General features: G+C 43.7%; 1 protein-coding gene across 3 annotated transcripts in view; it reads right to left on the reverse strand.

The window, feature by feature from the left end:
- The window catches only part of LOC145415100 (uncharacterized), a 108022-nt gene that overhangs the window by 12718 nt on the left and 74176 nt on the right, over positions 1-21128 (reverse strand). For all 3 annotated transcript variants that reach the window (XM_080284515.1, XM_080284514.1, XM_080284516.1), the window contains 2 exons: positions 18691-18731; positions 12209-13753 (listed from right to left, as the gene is read on the reverse strand). In XM_080284515.1, the coding sequence (XP_080140641.1) occupies positions 12209-13753; positions 18691-18731 (1586 nt within the window). The remainder of the gene's footprint in view (positions 1-12208; positions 13754-18690; positions 18732-21128) is intronic.

The raw sequence follows: 21128 nt of genomic DNA on the forward strand, positions 1-21128 counted from the left end.
ATGCTCTTGTCTCAACCCCTCTTTGCTCGGGATAATTCTCTGACTATTGCAACTTACGTCAGAGGTTTTTATTCACCTAAGAATGAATCCTAGTTGCCTAAAGGTGTTCATACCGCTACCATAACCCTCTCATCAACGGGATAACACTAGCACTTTGTTCCAGCTAACGGCAGACGTCTTCATCCAAAAGTGAGTCGTGTGGATCTGAACATTGGGTTCTTGTTTTTATTAACCCTCTCACAGACGGAATAACTCTAGTTTTCTGTATCAGCTACCAACAAACAATTTCATTTTCCTGAAACTGAGTCATAGCAACATCAGAGAATAAACTATATAAACGAGTAAACATTTCACAACCAGACTAGAGTGAATAAATAACCAGAGGAATACAACAAAACATGATAATATTTCTGACATAATTCACTGCTGCGATTATTTTGTTTATTGTGATTATTGGCTAAGATGATAAGATCCTTTGAGAATTCTGGCGCTGCTCTGCTCTCAGCGTGTACGTCACCTTCTGCTTAAAAACCCTCATAATTCACCGCTTCCTTGTTCGGCCTCTTATGGTTGCAGTGTAGGGTGTTGAGGTATTTTAATCCCAGGGAGATCAAGGGGCTATATACTCCATACATTCCTCCTTTCTTTCCAACTCTTTCTGATTCTCTGTTTTAATGTTTGGGTTTAGTTAATCTTCCCTTCGCAACACTCTCTCTCTCTCTCTCTCTCTTTCTCTCTCTCTCTCCTTTTGGCTCTTCCTCACTTATCAGATTCTCCAATTTCCATGTTTTTCCCCACTGTGAGAGAGACAGTCATGTTTTCCCCTAGAAGTTTCTTGATTTTTTTTTTTTTCGCTGCCAGTTCATCTTAGTTTGGGGGCACCGTAGAGTGAACTATACATGAATCCCACCTGTCTCATTCTTCTTTTCCAAAAACTTAATCTTGTGTGTCGTCGTAACTAATAAACAAACCAATAACAACACTCCTCGTCATTATGCCTGGGGTGGCGGTAAGGACTGAGGATTTCCTGATGATAAGATCGCTAGACAGATCCCGGCCAGGAATTATAGATCTTTGAATCGGACATGGAGCAGATTGAGCATTTGAATTTCTCTACAACAGCCGTAATCTGTAATCCACTAAAATCATCGATAATATCATAAAGTAGCAGCGGTAGTACCATCACACCAGTCCTAAACCAACTAGCCCTAGCATATTTCATCCTTTGTATTTCGGTATTAATCCCAGCAGTGACGTTAAAGTGTGTGGTATGTTATGGCAGTGAGAGGATTGCCATTCCCCGGCGAACAGACTTTCTAATCGATTCCTATGGTTGGATGGATACAGTTACATTAACCATTTAAGTATCTGTCCATCTCTTTCCATCTAACATTATCAAATTCTCCCAGGCGCCTAATCCAGTGGTTTATACAGGTTTCTCTCAGCCTGTAACGCATCACTTTTCCTTTCAACCATTCCACACCACTCTCCCTCTTGTCCTCTCATCAAAACATACATAATAACTTTTCTCCAAATTAACCATGATTTTCATAAGCCTAATTACGTACTACAGCAAATAAGAAGGTCATTAAAGGCGAACTTAGTGCGAGTAACAAAAAATAAAAAAGGTAAACCAACAATGACATCGAACGCAGAATTAACCTACCCAGACATAAAAATATAATCCTTCGGGCGATATAGGACTTTAAAAAGGATGCAGGCTTTTTAGGTTTACGGAACAATGGAGACCGCAGGAAATGGCTGTATTGTGGTCTTTACCCTTCGGCTCGTGCGTTGCAGTGAGTTATGTTTTTCAAAGCAGTGAAAAAAAACACAGACATTTTCGTCTGGTCAAAGGGTGTCCATTTTTGCAACAGTTTTTACCTTGTGAATAGATTTTCAGGCAGAGAGAGAGAGAGAGAGAGAGAGAGAGAGAGAGAGAGAGAGAGGAATAAATTAATTGCAAACATACGTAAGGAATTGTAAACAGGGACTAAGCGAAAGATTATGAATACAAATTAACTGAAATATGAGAGAGAATGAGGGAGGTGAAATGAGCACGGGAGTTAGTGGAGGAAACTTAAAAGGCTGAATAACTGCAAACCTTCTTACCCCAACCCTTCCCACACTCCGACGATACCCCACCAGCCCCCTCAACCCTCACCCTCTCCTTTCACATTCTGGGCATTACATCCTAATTTTCCCTCATTTACACCCCCCACATCTACTCTTTGACCACGTTTCCTCACTTTCCCAAGTTTTCTCAACTCACCGCAGCTCCACTAATTGACTCTCACTCCAACTCGCTCTCACCCTCATATTCCTCCCAATCTTTGTGTACTAATCACAGCCACCAGTCACTCACTCATACTTTAACTCCTTCCCACTCAGGCCCTCCTTCACTCTGCTTTAACAACCGCATTCCAAGCTAAAGCTGTCTCACTCCGACACTCTGATCCACACCGTGACTTACTGTGCACATCACTCAACTCTAACCACCTCAGCAGATTGTTTCCCTTACCAAACCATCACATGCATATCTCCACATCCACACACACACACACACACCTCCTCTGACGCTGGCCCACTCTTCACTTCTCTCCTCATCCTTCACCCGGATTACCCAGTCCTCGTTTCGGAAAAAAGACACAACTTTTTACTGATGCAAAGTGGAAATATCCAGAATGCCAGAAGTGACACGTTAGGGGATTATCCGGAGGAAAAGTCTCAAGATAATATTTTCTAAAAAAAAAAAAAAAAAAAAAATAGTGAAGCAAAAGGTTAAACAACGAATGAAACAGAAACCATACGTACTGAAAGTTTTCACACGATGACTAATATAAATGCATTAAACAGTAAATGGAAGAAAAGAACAAAGCATTTTTACATGTCCAGTAACTACATTCCAAAAGGAAGAGAGTTAGAATAATCCATAGAAACCTTTAAACCTTCTACTCGTAGCTGTGAGAAAGACGTCATCAGACATAAATAAACTGGTTCAGAGTATGGGTTCCCAGCTGATGGATTAAGCTGATGACGTCATATGCATTAGGAATGAATGCTTCCTTATAATACTGAGTGGAAGCGCACAACTAGTAGGAGGCGGATATCCACGGCAACAATGGTTGGTTTTTGGTATATAAGGAGGTGGTCCTAAGAAATGGTATTTACATCCAAAGAAGATGGTAAAAAAAAAGCAACAGAATTCAGGTTATCCGTCAGCAACATATAAATTGAAAATATTGAAAAGTTTTATCTAAAAAACAAGTAAATAAATGTAGAGGAATGAATGAAATGTGAAAACGAAATAGTCTCTGCTGGCTTAGAAAGAAAATGATGCTTCTAAGACTCTAAAGTGGAAACCATGAATAACATGTAGTAAATTAGAAAGCCGAAACGTAAGACTTTTATGTGATCCTGACCAGTTATAATACCATGAAGTCTTCTGGAGGCGGGAAGGTCACGTATTTCACATCATCATCATCATCCTACCCTTCATTCCCACTTTGAACTTGGGAGGGATCCACAAACAGGAACAGGTAAGAGAAGCCACCATCACTGGAATGTCCAGCAATTATGAGTCAAGGCTTTCAGAAAACGGATAAAATCTTGGATGGACAATCGGGATAAGGAGCGGTAACCCAAAAATGAAATGAGACTAAAGGGAAACAGTGATGGAGAGTCAAATTCTGTAAATACGCGGAGATGGGATGAACACGCTAACAGAGTGGAGACAAATTGATCAGACCTTCATTCTGCAGTGGACTGTTTCAGCTGATGAAGACATCAATGATTATTAAGCTTACTCCCACATAACACTTTTCCTTTCTCACACTCAGCCTTCATCTCACTCACTCAGCACCTCATCCCACCACTTCATCCAAGGTACACCACCCCTTCCTCCTTTTCTCCATATCAAACTGTGTGAGGAAAGACGAGGAGAGTTTAGCTTGTGTTCATTGTCAATGCTGGCATAGGGAAAACCAGTGAATGCCGCAAAATGCATAAGGCATTTGTAACACAGGTATAGACAAACTTTTTGCAGTGGCATCATCACTCCGCTCCCGAGTTATTGAGTTGAAACTTGGGGATAACAAAGTATATTTAGACATATGTAAGTGCTTCAATACCTCTAATGTAGTAGGTGAATGGATTAAACTACCAGAATCTGTCAGAGAAAGCACCATTGTACATCGCAGATATGTTTAAGAGCAGGCACGACTGGTGTCCATAGCTTTCATGTTAAGTGATGCTATCTCTTGAAATGAACAAGAGTATAATATAAATAACTTGACCAACTACATAAGACCAATAGTTCTTCATGCGGCAGTTATCATCGGTTGGAATATCCTCCTACACTGTGTCATGAATTCATTGATACTGATTTTAACTATTTCTTATTGTTTTTTCAAAAGAAGCGTATGCTTAAAGTGTGCACTATAACCAGTTTCGCTTGTTTTACTGTTTTCTACCGTTCCTACAAAAAGTCATTCATGTACTTCAGCCCCATGACGTGTTTCTACTTTGTTTTTTCCGTGCGACCCTCAGCTGGTTAGTGGGCGAGAGCACTGTGCTGTACTATACCTAACTTTTATTGTTGTGTCTGGAAGCTGCTTTTATTTATTTTTTTTCTATTACCACCAAGACAGAGCAACTTCTCTAGAACGGTAAGATGTGTCTGATATGCATAGGTCTATTTGTGTAACTCTGTTTAACTCTCACCATCCATACTTCTCACCCCTCACCTCCCCATTCACACACACACCACTTTACTCTCACTCGCCACTATTAACCTACCCACTCTAACCTGTAGCCTTCCCATTCCTTCACTCAGGCCACCCCACTCACCCACTTTCTCCCACTATCACCTAAAACCATCTCACACGCACTGCTCCCAGTCCCACACACCTTACCTTGCCTCACTCCCATTACCAGAATCACCTCTCATCATCCTTAGTCTTCGCACACCCCACCCTCTCTACTCCTTCCCGTTGTTTAAACCTCTCCATTCACCTCTACACTCCTGAATTCCCAATACACCTTAGCCTAACCATCCCCATCCATCCATCCACTACCACTCAAATCGTTTCCAATTTCATGCACAAACTTTACCTCTTCATTCTCACCCTTTCACACATCTTCACTCAAACCTCACATGACCCTCACCTCCACCACCCACCTCACCCTCACACACTTTAATACCACGCAAAATCTCACCACTCCCACGCCCCGCTTCCAGACCACCCACTATTAAATCCTCACCCAAATCACTCCCTCTGCCACCTCCACACATCTCAATTTCACATAGTCCTTCGAACCACTCCCCCCTGTCACCTCACATCCCCTTTCACCCACCCACCCAAACCGCTTCCTTTGTCACACCTACACACAACCTACTTCATAACACTAGTCCAGACCACCCCAGTCCGACAGCTTACATTGGACCCACCACTTTCTCTCCTCTGCAGCATCTTCTTGGCCCTCTACAGCATCTTCTTGGCCGAACCATCCCACTTGGGGGAGGCGGTGTCTCAAACGGTAGAGAGGATGCCTGCAGGTCTAAAGTACCCAGGTTCGAATCCCAGCTGGGGCAGGGAACAGTTTAAGGATTTGAATTTCGTTAAATCAGGCTTTACTGATCTACCAGAAGACCCGCCGACATGTCGTAAAAATATACCCCCGCTAATACCAATACACCAGTCCTGTATGAGACAGCCCTAGCATATATTCAATATGGACGGTGGGTGTTAGCGCCGAAGTGGTGACATGTAGAGGTGTATGGTATGTAGGAGGACTGCTGGGCCTTGATAGCAGGCTGTGAAGCCAATGCCCAGAGTCGGACACATAAAAAAAAAAAAAAAAACTCTACACACACCCCAACTCTGCACCCAACCACACCTTACTCAGCCACTCAGCTCTCACTATTCTTCTCCTTCAACCACCCAACTTTCACAACCAACCCTTCATTCAATCACACCTACCCAAAGTTCTTTCACTCTCACACCCCACACTCACAAAACCCTTCTCTCTTCTCTTCCATCCCCTCACCCTCATCTCCTTCCCCTCACTCACAGGCACCCAGATCCTTCCCCACTCATACACCTTTCCCTCTCTCCTTTTTTCTCTCCTTCCCACCATCTCTCTTCCCCTTTCCCTATCTCCACTCATTCTTTCTCTTTCCCTCACTCACAGGCACCCAAATCCTCCATCACTCTCACGCCTTTCCCCTTCGCCTCCCTTCTCTCTCCCACCGTCTCCCTCCCCCTCGCTTTTCCCCTCACTCACAACCAACCAAAGCCACCTCAATCTCACACCATCTCTCTCCTCCCATCTATACCCTTACACTCTTGCCCTTCCACCCTCTCTCTTCCCTCCCATCCCCTCCTTTCCTCTCCTCCCCTTCTTCACTCTCTCCCCCTGCCCTCATGCCCTCCACAAGGTCAGAGCGGCTGATGAGTGAGCAAAAATGAGGAAGTTTACGAGTTGGGTTGGATCATCGTGTGCCAAAAGACCCCCCACATCACCCCCACTCTCTCTCTCTCTCTCTCTCTCTCTCTCTCTCTCTCTCTCTCTCTCTCTCTCTCTCTCTCAGTAATCGCTTTAGCAATGTTGCTTTTGATCTGTAATTAAAGTGCCTCCACAAAGTTCGCTTACAAATTAATTATAGGGCTGAGTAAGCTTGAGGTTTTATTTCTTATCGGTGTTCCTTTTTCTAATAAACTCATCTTTTTGTAAATGTTTGCTTTCGTATTATTGAACACTCTCTCTCTCTCTCTCTCTATATATATATATATATATATCTCTCTCTCTCTCTCACTGCCAGTATTATCGTACCATGCTGTAGTCAAAATTATGATATTCGGACATAATATTCTGAAAAAAGCGTGTTGAACGCCGAAGAGAGCATCACAGTGCTTCGGAAATCATTGCTCACTGTCTCGTTATCGTAATGAAGTGTATCGGTAGGTACCGGTATGTCCGAAACTGTACAATGCTTCTTTAGATACGGCACTACTCGTATATCGTAGAGGGAACAATGAGGGCTGTAAATTATTGAACCGCAAACACCTTATACTCGGTCGCATCGTCTATCTATTGTAGTGTTCTGATGGTTTATAAAATTCGGTGGCTCTGAAGCGAAATGTACTTACCTGAAACTTATCATTTAACAGAAGATAAACACAATGTACTAAAAGGTCAAATAAAGTACGCCCCTAAATGTACGCTAATATCGTTTGTGCTCTATCAAATTCTCACTCTGTAATGCCTATATACCCCTTGTAACACTTTATACTCACCTTATTCTACACAAAATTACAATAATTCCCTACATTGCGTACGGTGAATAATTCTCTTGCCTTCTTTGATAATTTCCAAATGTAATCTCGATAATATTTCTATCACTTTATCTCTTTTATACTACAACATCAATTAACTCAATGTTTGCTACTGCCAAGCGACTTTCTTTTGTTTACATAATTAAGGGGTTGGTGGAGATTGCTTTAAAAATCTTGGGTACGTAAGATGTCTCCTAATACTAATAAAATCGTCTGAGAGTAGTAAGAACAATACGTAAAAAAACATTATGGTATCAGAGGGGTTAATACTTACCTGTAGCTTACAAAAAAACACAATAGTCATCACTTATATACATCAATTCCCTATTAAACGTACGAAGCACTTTGTAAACACACTCAGCTATCGTACCCACAGCACTCCTATAGATACACATTTATAAACTAGATGGCGCTTTGGAAGACATCAATTTAAACATCAATGTAATAAGCACATAGTAGTGATTCTAATATTATGCTAGCCAGGAGCGTGCGTTATAGAGGTGAGCTTAAGGTGAGCGTACAGTAGCGTAGGTGAGCATTAGCGTCTCTGTCCCAAGTGACGATTGAACGTTGTGTGTGTGTGTGTGTGTGTGTGTGTGTGTGTGTGTGTGTTTTGTTCTTGTTGCTCCTGATTTGGGGGACTGTGTGTGTGTGTGTGTGTGTGTGTGTGTGTGTGTGTGTGTGTGTGTGTGTGTGTGTGTGTGCGCTTTCCTAGTATTGCTAAAAAAGAAAGATATCTCGGTATTGCCTTTGGTTTCTGTTTATGCGTGTTATATAATTTATACAGTATATACTTGATGCGTGCGTAAGTATATATGAATATTTCCCCGTATACCTGCCTGTGGATGAGTGGATTTGTGTGTGGGCAGTTATATTTGTACGTGTATGGTTGTGCCTGTCTGTGTGAGGACGTGTATGTTAAATGTGTGTGCCTTCGGATTTAATACATGTGTATGCGTGTAAATATGAAGAACTAAGTCAACTCTGAAATTCATTTAATCTCAGGAGAAAGATGAACAATGAGAGACAGTGAGGGACAGTGCTAACTGGTGAGTTGACACTGGTTGGAAGGTGTAAGAGAAAATGACAAGGGGATAGACTAGAATAGGAGGTGGTAGGGAAAGGGACAATAGGAGGGTGAGGATGAGAGAAACGAGGAGGGAGTGGGAGAGAGTGGGGAAGGGAGGGTGAAGGGAGAGGATGATGTATGAAAGAGAAGTGGGAATGAAAGCAGGGTGGGTTGAGCGATGAGTGGAAGTATGAAAGTGGAACTGGGGAAGGAGATGAAGGGAGTGTGGGAGGGGTTCAAAGGGGTCAGGGATGGAATGAGAGTTTGGGTGTGGAAGACGGGGAGCTGGTGAAGAGGAGCACAAGAGGAGTGGGGTATAGAATGAGAGGGTTGTGGAATGTGATGAGAGTAGGATGTGCGAGAGGATGACAGAGACAGAAAAGAGAACGAGAGAGGTGAGTTTGTAGGAGCGGAGGAAAGGTTGATAACAGAAAAGGAGTAGTAGTTGAAAGGGCGGAGAAAAGTTTTAGGAGAGTGACAGGGAGGATAAAAGAGTGGGGGGAGTATAAGCTGACGGAAGGGAGAGGGTGAGAGGAATGGGGAGGGAATTAGAGCGGCGGTAGGGAGGGAAATAAGAGTATAGAGGAAACGACTGCGGTGGTGCAGAGGATGACAGAGATGCAGGAGAGAACGAGGGGAAAGAGGGGGAAAAAATGAGAGGGTTGTGGAAGGGAATGTATGGGCTTGGGAAGGTGACAGAAGGGTCGCGCGACGTAAGGTGTTCTCACGCCAGGTCATAAAACGCCATAAAACGGGTTCAAAGTTCAGCAATGTTCTCGTAACCTTAACTTTTACGTTTTGATGCTAGAACGTTCTTTTTTTTTTCTAGGAAAGGTTTTTGAGTGTAGATTGTGATTCTTATAAATTTTGGCCATATCTGTGAAATTAATGCTATTTGTTTTAAGTTTATTTGTTTTGCTGAACTTTCAACCCATTTTCTGGCCAAACTTGATTGTTTAAGCCAAAAACAACATTGATTAGAAAGAAGATAAATACCATTAAACGATATGAATGTGGTATGGCCCCCTCAAAAAGGTCATGTTGCTTTTAAATGAGTTGATCACAAAACCACTATTTTCACCAATTGCTGAGCGCCAGGAACATTTTCATCACTATCTCCAGCACGACGAGACTCTGTTACCTCAGTAATCTCACAAGAAACTCTGTAAAACTTGCAAGAAATGGCTGTTAAGAAAAGCGAGAATTCCGTTTTGCATGCTACGAACGGAGCACATCGGTTTGGAATGACAAATGGCGTGGGAAAGACTCCCGCCAAACACACCGCCACGTACAGCCACCCAGTCAATAAGCGAGACTCGCGGCCCGACTACGTTTTCACTGACCGCAACCAACACACGCACACACAGGCACACACTGCCAGGACGTGCTCCTTCGCTCTCCTGGGCGAATGGCGAGTTGCTAGAATAAGGACGATGTACAATACTTTTTTTTTTTTTTAAGGACTTTACCCGTACTTCTAATGGCGGGGGGTGTTCTCATCCAAGGTCATATGATAGAGTATGGGTGAAAATTGAATACTCCAACAAAAAAAGTATTTTCCGGCCGATGGTCTGTGAACCTCTTCCGTCGCGCGGCTCCTCAGGGGAGGAGGGGGGTAGTTGGAGTTAGAGTGAGGTGATGGGTGTGGATGAGAGGTGGAGTGGGAGTAGGTGTGTGGGAGATTTTGTGTGAGTAACTGAGTAGGGTGGAGGTAGAGCAGATGAGTTTTGGCGACAGGGGTGTGTGCAAAAGTGGATGAGAAGGATTAAACCTTAGGTGGAGGAGGTTGGTGTGGAAACTGATAAGCAAGGTGGGAATGAGTGGGAGTGAGATTGGGTAGGGTAGGGTAGTATGGGAGTGGGTGCGTGGGGTGTGAGTGAGGATGGGAAAGCTGGGTGAGGTAGGAGTCAGTAAGTGATGTGGGGATAAGAGGAAATAACAGCGGTGAGAGGAGTGTGCGTAGGAATTGGTGAGATTGGTGGGTGTGGAAATGGTTAACTGGGGTGAGGCTGAGTGAGTGAGATGGGGTGAGTAGGTAGGGAGTGGCTGGGGTGAGAGTAAGAGTACTTGAGTAGGACGGGAATGAGAGTGGGTGAGAGGGATGAGAATGAATGGATGAGTGGGGTGGGGGCGAGAGTAAGTGAGTAGGATGTGGTTGAAATGGATAAATGGGGTGGGGTGAAAGTGGGTGAGTGAGTTAGGGTGAGAGTAAGTGGGATAGAGCGGAAATGGGTGAGTGGGGTGGAAGAGAGTGTGTGGTGGGAATGGGTGAGTGGCGCGGAAGAGAATGAGTGAGGTGGGAATGGGTGAGTGGGAGGTAACGAGTGGATGAGTGGGGTTGGGTGGAAATGGACAAGTCAGGTGGGGCGAAAGTTGGTTAATAGGGTGGAAATGAGTGACTGGGATGGCAGGTGGGAGTGGGATGCTGTGGGAATGAGTGAGTGGGGTGAGATGAATGTAAGAGTGGATGAATGAGATAGAGTGGGAATTGTTAGGTGGGATGTCAGTGGATGAGAGGGATCGGGAGAAAGTAAATGAAACAAGAAGTATAAGAAAAAGGGGTGACTGAGGGAGTTTGGAAAGAAGAGAGAGAGAGAGAGAGAGAAAGAGAGAGAGAGAGAGAGAGAGAGAGAGAGAGAGAGAGAGAGAGAGAGAGAGAGAGAGAGAGAGAGAGAGAGAGAGAGAGAGAAAAGGGATAAATGAGGTGGACTAGAGAAGTGGGGATGGAATGGGTGAGTGGGAATGAAGTGACTGAATTGGAATGGAGTGGATGAGTGGGAAGTGAACAGATAAAAGTTGAAAATGTGTGGGAATAGTCTGCTTAGGGAAACTGAGTGGGAAGAGTGTGAGTGGGATCAGACTGAGCACAGTCTTATGAGTGGGAATTTGGTGAAAACGGCATGTATGAGTGGGAATTGATTCGGAATATCCCAGACGATTGGAACTCAGTGGGTATAACCTGAGTGGGAATTCAGAGCAAGGGGTCTGGAGGAGTGGTTTTTAAATGAAAATTATCTGAGTGGGAAATGAGTGGGAATTATTTAGGAACGACGCGGTGATGGGGATCAAGTGGGATTTAAGAGGGAATGGCCTGGATGAATGGTGTATGAGTGGGAATGGCCTGGATGAATGGTGTTTGAGTGGGAATGTCTTGCATGAATGGTGTTTGAGTGGGAATGTCTTGCATGAATGGTGTTTGAGCAGGAACGGTCTGGATGAATGGTGTTTGAGTGGGAATGGTGTGTATGAATGGTGTTTGTGTGAGAATGGTGTTATGAATGGTGTTTGAATGGGAATGTCTTGCATGAATGGTGTTTGAGCAGGAATGGTGTGGATGAATGGTGTTTGAGTGGGAATGTCTTGCATGAATGGTGTTTGAGTAGGAATGGTGTGGATGAATGGTGTTTGAGTGGGAATGGTGTCGATGAATGTGAAGGACTGGGAATGCTATGGAAAGGACGAGTGGGGATTGAGTGAAAATAGATGAGTGGGAATCATTGGACAACAAAAGGAGAAATGGAAGAAAGAGTAGGAATTATAACATGTCTTCATTTTGTACAGCTTGTTTCTGTTTTCTATATATGTTTTTATTTGGATGTTTTTGGTTTGTGTGTGTGTGTGTGTGTGTGTATCGGATAGCGTATGTATGTGCGTGCATTTAACTACAGGAGTCTTTGTGTAGGTGTGTGTGATTGTGTGTGTGTGTGTGTGTGTGTGTGTGTGTGTGTGTCGGATAGCGTATGTATGTGCGTCCATTTACCTACAGGAGTCTTTGTGTAGGTGTAAGTGTGTGTGTGTTTACCTTGGGGGGCCACTCCCCAATTACGGTAGAGTAGGCACCACTATACCCGTCCTTCAGGCCGCTAAGGTCGCTGGGAGGGGGGGCATACTTCGAAGCGTCGCCGTTCACCTGGCTCGGAGCGATTTGGGGCTGCTTCTGAGGTCGCACTTGTTTTGGTGGTGAGGCCTTTGGTGGGGAGGGTTGGGGTTGAGGATGGGGAGGCTGTTGCTGATACTGGGGTTGGGGAGGTTGCTGCTGATACTGGGGTTGGGGAGGACCAGCTCTGGGTTGTTGCTGGGGTTGTGGGGCACGAGGTTGGGGTCCAGGCTGTTGTTGTTTCTGGGGAGACACAGGTCTAGGTTGGGGAGCCTGCTTTTGGGGAGACACAGGTCTGGCTTGGGGAGCCTGCTTTTGGGGAGACACAGGTCTGCCTTGGGGAGCCTGCTTTTGGGGAGACACAGGTCTGCCTTGGGGAGCCTGCTTTTGGGGAGACACAGGTCTGCCTTGGGGAGCCTGCTTTTGGGGAGACACAGGTCTGGGCTGGGGAGCCTGCTTTTGGGGAGACACAGGTCGGGGGGCTTGTTTTTGGGGAGAGACAGGCCGGGGTGCTTGCTTCTGGGGAGAGACTGGTCGAGGCTGGGGAGGAGCAGCTTTGGGTTGAGGAGCTGGTTGAGACTGGGGAGCACTGTGGGTATGGGGAGGAGGGGCAGCAGGTTCTTGAGCGTTCTGTTCATACTCAGGCTTGGGGGCCCATGGTGGCTGCGGACCGCGGCGGGGGTGCTTCGCGGGCATGCGCATTCCAAAGGGAGTTTGGAGGTTTTGTTGGGGAGGTGCGTACTGTTCCTGGGGAGGCTCAGGCTGAGCGAACTGCTGAGGAGCATTCTGAGTCGGTGCAAACTGCTGCTGTGGAGCATTCGGCCGCGGTGCGAACTGGGCATTCTGTTGCGGTGCAAATTGCTGCCTTGGACCCTTCTGTTGAGGAGCCTGTTGGGCAGGAGAGAAGGGTGTTGGCGTGACATTCTTAGCACCAGGGAATCGAGGCTTTTGGGTGGACTGCGGCGGAGTGAAAGGGGTTGGTGTGGCATTCTGAGTGGCGAATCCTCCTTGTTGACTGTACTGCTGAGACTGCTGGGTGGAGCTAGTACTGGAACTAGTCTGGTACTCTCTGGTCATGACCTGAGGCTGGGAGTAGGTGGTAGTCTTCTGGGTGACATGATATTGAGAATATTGCTGTTGTTGAGGCTGGACGGGTTGCTGGAACTGCTGTGTCGTGGTGGTTTTCTGGTACTGCTGCTGATATTGCTGCTGCTGAGCCGGCTGCTGGAACCTCTGTGTGGTTTGCTGGAATTGCTGGTACTGCTGCTGCGGCTGCGTCTGCTGGAACTGCACCGTCATTCCGGGCTGAGAACCAGAGAATTGCTGCTCATAGTGTTGCTGAACCTGGTAGCTCTGTTTCGTGGTTCTCTGCTGCTGCTGTTGTTGCTGTTGTTGCTGCTGCGTTCGAAACACCTGTTGGTGGTGTTGCTGTTGATGGTGCTGTTGCTGAACCTGCTCCATATTGTCCGCCTGTTGGAAAATGTTTCGCTGACATTTTTTCCATATTTTTTGGATATTTTGAATTCCCCATCATCTCATCGACCTCCATTCTTCACTTCAATTGGCCTCCTAATTGAACTACCCAGATAAATCCCATTAAAGTCTATATTCACAACCAAAACATATATATACATGCGTATTTATGTTTATATGGATATAATTTATGCGTATATTCATAGTATTACTCTGGCTCCGCCAGGAATGAGGTGTATGTGTTTAGGTAGCCATAATTAATCCATTTATTTGCTCGTGCCATAGCTGTAAAAACAAAGATTAAGCATATTTTCAAAGCAAAGGGATTCAAAGCATTGGCAATGGGACAGTTGTAATAGCAGTAGCAGCAGTAGCAATGGCAGGAGCAGTAGCAGTAGTAGAAATGGTAATGGTAGTGGTGGCAAAGGCGATGGTTAAGGCCCTCCAGCAAGTCACCGTCCCATAAGTCATCGAACACAAATACTGAGTTCTTGGACTCATTCTAGGTTAAATTTGCTGACGCTTTTTTTAACGAATATCTGGCAATTTGTGACGACCCATTATCCCAACGAATGATATTTTCGTCCACAGAGATGTACAGCGCCAAGTAAAATGTAAGTAGTTAAAGTTTTTCATGATGGGTATTAGAACCTAACTCAGTTGAAGTCGAAGTGCTAGTACATGACTGATAGTAAACGTTTCGTTGATGCCTGATGATGATATATTATTAACAGTAATTCAAACATTTAAAATTTACTTGGACGATGGTCAGCAGAATGAAATACAGTGACAATATTCTCATTCTAACTGCCTATAATGCCCCTTTCTTACTATCATCAGTCCAGGTAACTACATTCTCTTTGCCTTAGTTACATCAGACAAACGTAAATTTCCCCATAATAGTTTTCTCGAACACTTATCCTCCCAGTCAGATCCTAACTTTTTTTTTTTTTTCCGAATCCATTTCACTCCTTGCCAGCCATCCTTATCTGTTCTGATTTTTCATTTTCTCCGTTGGTTGCATTCATAACTTGCTTTATTTGTGTATCTGATTGCTTGTTTTACCTTCATCTTCACTCACTGAGCTACCAATATTTAATAACCAAACTACGACCAAGAAGAAATATTCCTGACAATAGCACATTCTTATGCAGATTTGTTTATCGAAAGAAGTAGTTAAGAACTTTTATGAATACGACCACAGATCCACCAACCCTACGCTTCCCTATCTATCCCTCTTCTAAATCTGTGCTCCATTGCATCATCTTTGTTATCTGGTTCCTATCTGTCTCTCGTCTGCCATTCTATTATAAATTCTGTTACCCGCTATCCTCGTATCTTTCATCTATCCCTCAGCAATAGTTTTCTCTCACTTACAGTCCTATCATGAATATATTTTTCTCTTTCCTCTACCCTTTCTTTTCCTATTGTTCACTCTGTTCTTAATCTGCCCTTCCATCCCTATTCATCTACTCAGCACCTCATCTGCTATCCCAGTAATTTCCTCTTAAATATGTGCCCATCTGTCCTGGTATATTTATTTTTATCCATCAACCCATCAATTCAGCTGTCCTTTATTATTTTATCAATCTTTATATCCCTTTTCTATCTTTAATTCATTCATCAGTCATTCTGTTCTCGCCCCCTCCCCCGCCATGTATCCCTTTTATTCTTCATCAAACCAGTTAATCCCCTCCATCTTCCATCCCTCATTCTGTCCCCTTTCAAACCTTTCAGTTACCTCTCTGTTCATCTGTCTTTCTTGTCCCCTATTTCTCACCTTTCACTTTTACAGTTATTCGGTTACAGTTGTATCATTTTCTCATGCTCATCTCTTTTTGTCTATCTTTTTATATCTTTTGTAACTCTCTTCCCCTTCTGCATCCATATTGCACCCCCTCAGACGCTCCTGTTCTTACATTTCTGTTCACCTGTTCCTCCCTGTCCATCTATTACCGGTTATTTCTCATCTGGCTTTCTATCCCTTAAGTATCCTTTTTCTTAAAATACTACCATTTTTCCCTGTGACCTAATTTCAACCCCTTCTTTCTTTTTATTAGTCTGATATCTGTCTTTTATTTTCCTTCATGCCTTGTTCTTTCATTCTTCTAAACAAAATTTATCATTCCAGTGAATTACTCTTCCTCTGTCCTCCCATCCTTCTATCCCTCCTCATTTTTCCACACTTCCGTCGCTCCTCTGTACTTCCACCACAATTCCATCATTCTGTTCTCTCTTCTGTGCTTCTGTCCCTTCTCTATCCTTCCATCCTTCTGTCACTCCTCTTCTTCTACCTCTCCTTTTCGACTCATCTACCCCTCTAATTCTTCTATTCTTCCATTTCTTTTATGCGTCCATCCTACCTTTACCATTCTATCCTTCCATCCCACTTCTGGTGTTATATATTTCATCCCATGCCTATTCTACCATGTTCTACCTCACCTCTGTCCTTCCGTATTCAGTGCCATCTCTACCCCTTCACACTGCAATCCCTCCTGTCCTTTATTACTTTTACCCCTTCTTTCTCCTTCCATATTCTGTCCCTCCTCTACCCTTCCATCATCCTGTTCCTCTTCTGTACCACCTTATTCTCCTTTTCCTCCATCCATCCATATTTTATCCCTTATGTCCTTCCATGCCTTTATCCCTCCTATGTCATTCTATACTTCGATCCCTTGTCAGTGGTTCTATCCATCCTCTCTCCTTTTATTTTTCTACCATTCCGTTCCATCCATCTATCCCTCCTCTGTTCTATCATCCCTTCTTTGTTCTTCCATCCCTACTCGATCTATCTCTTCCTCCTCCTCTCCTTTCATCTCTTTTCTCTCCCACTATCCTTCCTCTATCCTTCTATCATCGTCCCACCATTGGTTCATTCCATCAACCTTTCATCCTTCTTCCTTTTTTCTCCTATCTCTTTTCTGTCCTTTTATCCCTCCTGTAGCCTTTTATCCTTCCTTAATCCTTCTATCCGTCTATCACCCGTCTAGCCTACTATTCATCTAACCGTCTTCTATTCCGATCTTAACTTCCACCTTTTATCGCCTCCCTATCCTTCCGTCCATCCTTCTAGCCTTCCTATTATCCTCCCGCGTACTTATCTCTCTTCTGTCCATCTGCTATCTCTTCTTTCCTTCCCTCTCTCCTTAAAGAATTCATTGTGAGGACATTTTTCAGTACTTCATTCTTGGTGCTCCCATACAGCTTCATTATGCTTATGAGAAGTATATTAATGATGGAAAGTTACAAAAAAAATGTATATTCCCTCTGGTTATGGAGATTGATCAACTGAATACAATCATCTAGTGGGAGCAAGAATTATTTTAGCAAAGTTTGTCGGCGTGGAAAAGGGGTTCAGTGTTTATTTCCCATCCTTCGTTCTGTCTCCCCTCCCTCTCCCTATCCCTTCCCTCCTATTCCTTCCCTCCTCATATCCCTCTCCCTCGTCCTGTCTCCCCTTCCTCCTTCTATCCCTCACCCTTCTATTCATCTCTCTGCTTCTATCTCCCCTCCCTCCTTCTGTCCCTCACACTGCTCCTACCCCTGTCCATCTCCTATCCACCCTCTTCCTACCTACCTTTTCTTCTATCCGCCCATTTCCTACCCACCTTTCCTCCCCTTATCCTTTCATCCTTCTCCTATCCCCCCTCCCCCTGTCTCCCTTCCTTCTCCAGTTCTTCCTTCCTCCTCCTCTTCTCCATTCATTCTCCAGTCCCCCCTTCCTTCTCCGATCGCACTTTCCTTCTATACCCCTTTCTCCTCCTCACGCTCTTCTGTTCTCACATTCTTCTCTGGCCCCTTGTTTTCTTCTCCCATCTTCCCTTCAACTCCTGTCCCCCCTTCTTTCTATCCCCTCCACTTCCCCCTCTTAGTCCCCCCTTCTCCCTCCCCCTGAGACGGTGACTACGATCGTATTCTCGTCTCCTTGGAATACTTTTTAGCACCTCTTCCTTGGCAATGTATTTTTTGTATTACACTGTTATATCCTCTTGTATTTATGTTCCTGGCGCAGACCATTTCGGTGTTAGAATGATGCAATGAACATACAAGAGAATATTTAGCCTCTCAGGAGGAGCGTGTCTTTAGTATTTTATTTATATTTATTTTTGCAACCATCAGTCGACTGTATTCGCGTTAGGAGAGAATTTTTTTTGAATGGAAAGTTTAGATATTGCCTTCATTAACCCCATCGATTGTATAGGCAACTCTCCTAAACAGAATAATACTTTTTGGTTCAAAGTAGATAAAAACGATAATAAGACCTCATCGTAGTGACGGGGATAATGCAAAATATACAAAGTAACCCCGTCAGTCCGAAGTTGACATAATAATAATTAAACTTTTAGCCATTACCAGACTTTTTTTTTTCACCTTAGGAAAGCACCCTAGTGAAGGAGTTAATAAAGATTTCATCCAACCAGTTCACCGTGGAAAGTCTATCCTGAGCTGAACATCGTCTGGAGAAAGCATGAATGAATCTGAGAACGCCATAATATTGTCAAGGTTGGAATCAAATAGACGTCACAGCATTTATGGACTGAAAGTGTAATATGTAAAATTAACTCCTTGAATCTGACGACAAAAGTTTCACTTTACTTTTACTGTCACTAGACGATGTGATTCAGGTCAGGAGAACTCCCTAACGATGAATGGCTTAAAGATGGCCATATCTGAACTGTCCAGCATGTAAAATCTCTCCAGAGTAGCGCAATACGAAACAGGAAGAACAAATTATAGATAACGTTCTTGGTCTGAATGGGTTAAATCGCCAGAGGAAGAGATGCCACAAAGTTCCCCGCCAACGAGGGTACGGTGACTACTGGTGAGGGTGTCAGGAAGCAGCGGGGGGTCACCTGCGGCTGAGGATAGTTAGCGGGTCTAGGCGGGATAGGCGGTGCGTCGGGGTCTGGCGAGAAGCGGCGGCGGCGGTGTACCTGGTCTGTGCCGGAACGGGGGGGCCACTCCACCGGGCGACCTGCAGGGGGGAGACGGGGGCGTTGGTGAGTGAGATATAGAGATTGGCAGATAGATAGATAGGTAATAGATAGACTGGCAGGCAGACAGACAGATAGATAGGTAGATAGATAGAAAACAGTAAGCAGGAAGAGGTAGATATACATACGTAGACATAGAGGCTGTGTGTGTGTGTGTGTGTGTGTGTGAGCGAAGGGGAGAAGCTGTGAGTAATGTGCTGGGAGGCTTGGGAATGAGGGAGAAGGGGCGTGGAGGGAGAAAGAGTGGAAGGAATTTGGCGTTGACGGAGAGGATCATTTTGGGAGCGATGGGGTGGAGGAGAAGGAAAGGAAAGAAAAGGATGCCATTAAGAAAGACGGACGCATGTACTGATGGGCAGACAGGTAAGTAGAAAGGTTGATAGATGGAGAGATTAGGTGAATGGATGATAGATAGTCAGATGGATAGGCTGACATACGAGTGTAGAGAATATACTTGCATAAATAAACGTATATTTCAGTACATACATACGTACGTACGTACACTGAGAGAGAGAGAGAGAGAGAGAGAGAGAGAGAGAGAGAGAGAGAGAGAGAGAGAGAGTGTGAGTGAGTCAGGTGTTGAATGTAGGCCAAGATTTGCAGGGGGAGCTATGCGTTTTTTTTCTTTTACGAAAAGAGAGAGAGAGAGAGAGAGAGAGAGAGACAGACAGACAGACAGACAGACAGACAGACACAGACAGAGACAGGGAAGGGGTTGTCTTAAATTTGTGCATAATGGAAATACACATGAAGTAACCGTTCATAGCTGGGTGAAGTTAAAGCCAGTCAGAAGTACAAGTAACTATTATATTACCACAGAATACCCCAGAGAATATAAATACTCGTCTAGAAACATTTTAGCGCCTTCATATATCCACGTCAGTATTCACACTAAATATAACGCAGCTTTGCTTATAATGTGCACAGTGAATACAAGGCATTATGAATACAAAATCAATAAGTGTTTAATACAAAAACATTATATAGAGTATTCAGAGGTGTCTATATATTGCCAAATTAAGTAAAGAATCTCAAGAACGATGAGCATTTATTTAGTATACTTTAAATACACACGAGAACAGTATAAGCAAAAGAGAATTTAGCACATAAGCAAACCACGAAATTTGTGTGTGTGACAGAATGATAAATAATATCCACATTTCCTTATGTCACTTTACGTTATTCTACCCTAACAGAACACAGTGTGTACATAAGCATAAACATAATGCTAAATAAACATCGAATACTTAAGGTATTTTTTTTTTAGACATTCATGACCATTGCACATAAAGTTCAGACGCAAGACTATGAAGCCATAAAGCCAAAGCCAGAATATTTACACGTATATTGGAATAAGCAGCATTTATATCCAACATTTACACACAAAACCAGTGACAGCCACGAAGAATAGACAAAGCCCAAGAGAATTACAAATATTGCCATACCGTTAAATATAACCACACACAGCCGTATTCTGTAGGGCTATGGAGGTTCCCCAGCACCTTTTCCATATTAGTTTATTTTTCCACATATACGTCAGTAGATTTGATAATATTAATGTTAGCGAGGTCGTAATTACGAGGATACTGATAGGCAGTACGTAGGCATCATATATATATATATATATATATATATATATATATATATATATATATATATATATATATATATATATATATATATATATATATATATATATATGTACTGCACATTAAGCCCTACAGAACTGCTTAAACCCTCGAAAGACACACAGCGTAATAGAAGGACAACAAAAAGACAATAAACTGTTATACAACATTCACATTCTCAAAGAAGTAAATAGATAATGTTGACTCACTAAGTGAGCAAGTAGACTGTGTGTGTGTGTGTGTGTGTGTGTGTGTGTGTGTGTGTGTGTGTGTGTGTGTGTGTGTGTGTGTGTGTGTGTGTGTGTGTGTGTGACATGCATATCAGCAAAGAACACTTACTAATCAAATATTCAAACATCCACCATTATCTTAGACAAACATTCATACACACATATAGTCAGGTGATCGCGCGCTCACACACACACACACACACACACACACACACACACACACACACGGAAGCACCCAACTAAGCGTATATATAGCGCATGACTTTCTAAGCAACTGTATGTTTAAAAGTGTTCCTCCCTCCATCTCTCCCTCCCACCATGTACCTCTCCACCTCCCCCCCTCCCTCACACACACACTGTCTCCCTCCCTCTTCACATCCCTTTCTTCCTCCCTCATCTGTCCTCCCTTCCTTCTGTCTCCCTTGATCTGTCGTTTCTCTCTCTCTCTCTCTCTCTCTCTCTCTCTCTCTCTCTCTCTCTCTCTCTCTCATTCTTAAGAAAAGGAGTGATATTAAGTCTT

This window comes from Coenobita brevimanus, chromosome 101, assembly GCF_032717465.1.
Source record: "Coenobita brevimanus isolate Jiangsu-jjx chromosome 101, ASM3271746v2, whole genome shotgun sequence".
NCBI classification, from domain to species: Eukaryota; Metazoa; Arthropoda; class Malacostraca; order Decapoda; family Coenobitidae; genus Coenobita; species Coenobita brevimanus.